The 4,473-nt window shown below is 36.7% G+C and overlaps 1 protein-coding gene and 1 long non-coding RNA gene across 2 annotated transcripts in view; both read right to left on the bottom strand.

Moving 5' to 3' along the window:
• The window catches only part of sec31a (SEC31 homolog A, COPII coat complex component), a 16,550-nt gene extending 14,382 nt beyond the window's left edge, over positions 1-2,168 (bottom strand). The window contains exons 1-2 of the mRNA XM_023399674.2: positions 2,116-2,168; positions 540-636 (exon numbers count right to left, since the gene is read on the bottom strand). Coding sequence (XP_023255442.2) covers positions 540-636; positions 2,116-2,168 — 150 coding nt within the window. The remainder of the gene's footprint in view (positions 1-539; positions 637-2,115) is intronic.
• Positions 2,169-3,027: 859 nt separating this feature from the next.
• On the bottom strand, positions 3,028-4,165 carry LOC111649973 (uncharacterized). The gene is made up of 3 exons (XR_002760367.2): positions 3,870-4,165; positions 3,394-3,447; positions 3,028-3,158 (listed from the first exon to the last, which is right to left on the bottom strand). It is a non-coding gene; the product is annotated as an uncharacterized LOC111649973 (long non-coding RNA).
• Positions 4,166-4,473: the final 308 nt, after the last annotated feature.

The raw sequence follows: 4,473 nt of genomic DNA, 5'->3' as shown, positions 1-4,473 counted from the left end.
CCTGCAGAAGGAGAATACAGGAACCTTTGGTATAGAGCTGCAGCAGTCAGCCGATTAATCGATTAGACAGTTATTTTGATGATCAATTAAGTTATTTTTCAAGCAAACTGAAATGTTGCTAGACTACAGTAAACTGAATATCTTGGGGTTTTGAATTGTGGGTCAGAAAAAACAAAGACATATAATTATATCACCTCAGGCTGTAAGACATTGTAATGGGCTCTTTTCACTGTTTTCTGATGTTTTATAAACCCGGGAAAATAATCAGCAGATTGACTGATAATGACATTGTCCATTAGTTGCAGGTCTGCTTTGGTACAAACTCACTTCCGCTACAAATTCTGTGGTGTGTGGCAGTGGTTTGTGCTATATACTTCACATAAAAATAAACATGAAATAAACGAACTATTGTTGTGTCACATGATACGTGATGTCACAGGTGCATGGTCGATGACTCAGATGACTTGAAGTGGCTGGAAGTCTAATGATATAATTGTCCTGTTAAAACAGCAGCAGCAGCAGCAGGCCTGTGCTGGTGCTTGCTTTGTGCTCATACCTGTAGCCAGGTAGATGGGGTGGTGCTGAGCAGGACTCCAGCTCTGGATGGCTGTGCGTTTGATCTCTTTGAGTTTCATCCTGGAGGAAAAAAAGGTGAAGATTTTGAAGGATCCTGCAGTAATAACAGTAAATTAAAACTGTATTTTGTGTGGCTTCAAGTCTTTATTTTATTGCATTGGGTTTAAGTGTTTAGGGTTTGTTCATATTTTTCCAGTCTGCCTTAAAACAACACTTGAATGCTCAAATATACATTGACAGATCTACCAGTTGCTGCAAGTGTTGCTGCCTGTATGGCTGTGAAAAGATCTCTTCTTAATGTGATTCCACTTTAAGTGATGTGTCTGTGTTAGTAAGCCAAATCAAGAGGGTGTCTTTCAAAGTTAGTTTTTTGGTATGAAATGTCCTCCTTGTGGCTCTGTCCCTCCACCACTGATCATAAAGACACTGTAACTTTAGAGGATACCATTTTAATTACTGTTTATCAAACAAAGATTCAATTTTGTCACCCATCACTTACATTTGAAACACCTTAAGAAAGGATCCCTTCACAACCAGGATCGATTAATCACAACAATGTACAGTAAAGAAAAAGTGAACCAATCCCTTAAAAAGGTAAATACAAGCTAGTTAAGGTGCATGGTGAAGGTGTTACTAGTGTGGGACAGGTTTATAAACATTAAATTAAGATTTGACTCCCCCTCTTTTTAATATTGCATTTTCACCAGCTCAGCTCCTGTAATAAATACAATAGTTATAGATTTACAGACAAAGGGCTAATCTGACTGACACTAATTATCTCATGGGTACTACTGCGTTGTAAAGCTGCCATGGAGGAAAAGACACTCGGTTTGCACTGGATGTGCCATGTGAAATAAATGTCAATGTATTTATTTCACATGTTTGTCATTAATAAATCCACCTGGACCTGGATAAGCAGCAGAAAATAGACGAACAGAAGGATTAACCAATTTAAAAAAAAAAAAAACTAATTAAGGTCAAAGGTCTGCAACAATAGCACGGAGAAATTCCTAGAGATTTATTACTAACATGACTGCCTTTGTAAATTAAATGTGAGGCTTTTTAATACCTGCTTAGGCCTTTTTTTTTTTTTTTTTTTTTTTTTTTTTAAAAGACTATTCAAGTCCTGCAGATACCCAGGATATTACAAATGTATTATGTGGCTCTGAAGAAACTGGGTGTACTTTTTGTACTTATGGTTTAACATGAGCAAATTCAGTGAGCTAGCAACAAGCTAACAGCGTCAGGAGCAGAAGAAATGTGTTGTCACTACTTTGTGTGTGGTATTACAGCTGCAAAGGGACAGATAGTCCGTTTTCTAGCCTGTTAGCAGCCTGTGCAAAATACAACAGTGAGGACAGTTACACACACAGAGAGAGAGAGAGAGACGTGATTACTTCACTAAAGCGTCTTACCTTCCTTTCTTTGCTCCTTGTTACATGAACGAACATATAAAACAGGTGACAAACACAGCGCAAGTTCCCCCTTTGCTTCTGCTCAAGGATTAACGGCTGTGAAAACACAAGAACGGGAGGCTACCGGGTCCCGGCTGCGGACTGCAGGCGGATTTCCACGTCCTCACTGGTCTCCATCAACGTGGCACTGAGCGACTGCCTCCTCCTACCACGAAGAAGAACAACAACTTCCGGGGGACGTCCAGACTCTCCCTCCCTCAAACTAGCACCATGCTAAAAATGCTAGCGTGCATATTCATAAACCAAACCGCAGCAGACTGTTTTTATTTTTAAAATATATATATAATGGTACAAATGCACTAGAACTTCCGTCTTATGTCATGATTCAATTTATTTATTTATTTTATTTTCAGTATATCATTTAATTGAAATTATTTTTTGTTTCTACTTGTATCCCCGAACTTGTGTTCTGTATATTATGTAATTTGTGTTTTGTTATATAGAAAAATTAACAAACACATCCATAATAAAAACCGTTAAGAGAATAAGTAACCCAAGCGGGACATTTTACATGTACATATGGAATAATTGTGTTCAATTTGTTAATATAATTTTATGGTGAAATATTTCATAAACAAATGCAAATATTCTAAATCACCAGTGGAAAAAGTATTCAGATGTTTTATTTAAGTAAAAGTACCAGTGTGGAAATAATGTTACAAGACAAAAATCACACATTTAAAATTTTCCTTCAGTAAAAGTTGATGACCATCAATATATACTTTTAAGTAGCCAGTAGTAAAAGTAAATAAAGTACAATTACCTCAATAATGTACTCAAGTACAGTACTTGAATAAATTCAATAGTTACTTTCCAACACTACTGCCCAACTTAAATAAATATCAGCTTCCTCTGCACTTGTTGAAGTCTGCAATGTGGGAAAGTCAGGTGATGAATGTACAAAATATCCAAACAGGTTGGTAAACCTAACTCCCCAACAGATATCCCACCATCCAAAAACCAAAAACACAGCAACTTTTCTTCACAATTTTGGTATTTATTTGGAAAATTAATACATTAAAATAAAAACAAAAAAGACAAACAAGTCAAATACTTATGGTAGATGTGCCAAGAGACAGGCTCTGCATTCACTCCAGCTGGTCAACCCTGAAAGAACAATTTATATATTAAAGATTAATATTTACAGTCACATCTGCTCTACACTTAACACCAGCAACACGCTCTTTACTAAGACAACAAATGCCAAAACCCTCATTTAGAAGTTCATGAATAATCTTCCCCAGACATATGAATGGGTCAGATGGGTAGTGATTGATATAATCATTGGGATGGCCAGTCTCTTTTGTTACATAAATAAAAATAACAGAGCAACAATACATACATGTATATGAGGTCCACAAGGCTCATTCCACTGGATCCCTTTTCTCCAGATGACCTGACAAGATGTATTTAGATTTACAGAAGTTAAAAATGAATTCAGAACAATCAAATACCGTGACAGAATTTGTTTAATTAAACTAACACCATAGATCACTTATACAGGGAAATATTGTACACACAAACATAAAATCAAGCGATAGGATTATAAGACGTACACCGAATTAAAGAGGTGATTTTCAAACTTAAGAAACTAGATTGAGTCGTGTTTTGTTGATTGTTAATCGTGGTAAATATACAAGCTTTTTACCACATCACAATTTTTAACTGGAGTTCTGCGTATGACTTAAGACGCCGACTTCTTCACCACGTGGTCTGGTGGTGGCGGGTTGACGACATGTAGCCGCTTGATTTAGCTGTTTACAACACACTGACACCACAAACAGCAGTAATAAACGGCTAAATTTAAAACACACTTACCTAATTCACGTACAAGCAGCCCCACGTGTAGATAATATACGTTGACCTAAAGTTAGTTAACGAAACCTCTTTTTAAAGTAACGCTACAAACAGAGGTGTTAGCCTGCTAGCTAGCTAGCCATACTGACTGGATGTATTTAACATGCGCAAAAAGTGCAAACGCTTGTAGGTAAAACGTCAGCGATCATATTAACACTTTACTGACGTACTCCAGCACCCTACATATCTAAGCTACAACTACGCGCCTCCACCTAACTTCTTCTTCTTTTACTTCCCCTGCTTCCTCCTCCTCCTCTTCTTCTACTACTTCTTCTTCTTCCTCTTCTGTAACGCGGTTGAAGTCCAACAATTAGGTGTATTACGCCACCTAGTGGGCTGGAGTATGGCTATGTACTCTAAACTTTTTGTTTTTTATTTGTCTTTTTGTTTTTTTTTTAAAAAGAAGTATCTAAATTGGAAATTTAAAAGCAACCATTCTTAAGTAAAAGAAAGAAATAAAAATAATTAAAAAAAAAAAAAAATAGATAAATTTAAGATGGAGGCCATCTTGGACAATACCAACCATCCTCTCCACAACATTCTGGCAGGACAGAGAAGCAGCTAC

This window comes from Seriola lalandi, unplaced genomic scaffold, assembly GCF_002814215.2.
Source record: "Seriola lalandi dorsalis isolate HSWRI2012SDOR001 ecotype SW California unplaced genomic scaffold, Sedor1 jcf7180002052111, whole genome shotgun sequence".
In the NCBI taxonomy this organism is placed as follows: Eukaryota; Metazoa; Chordata; class Actinopteri; order Carangiformes; family Carangidae; genus Seriola; species Seriola lalandi.
Note: the sequence above shows the minus strand (reverse complement) of the source record. Positions and strands in the feature narration are given on the sequence as shown.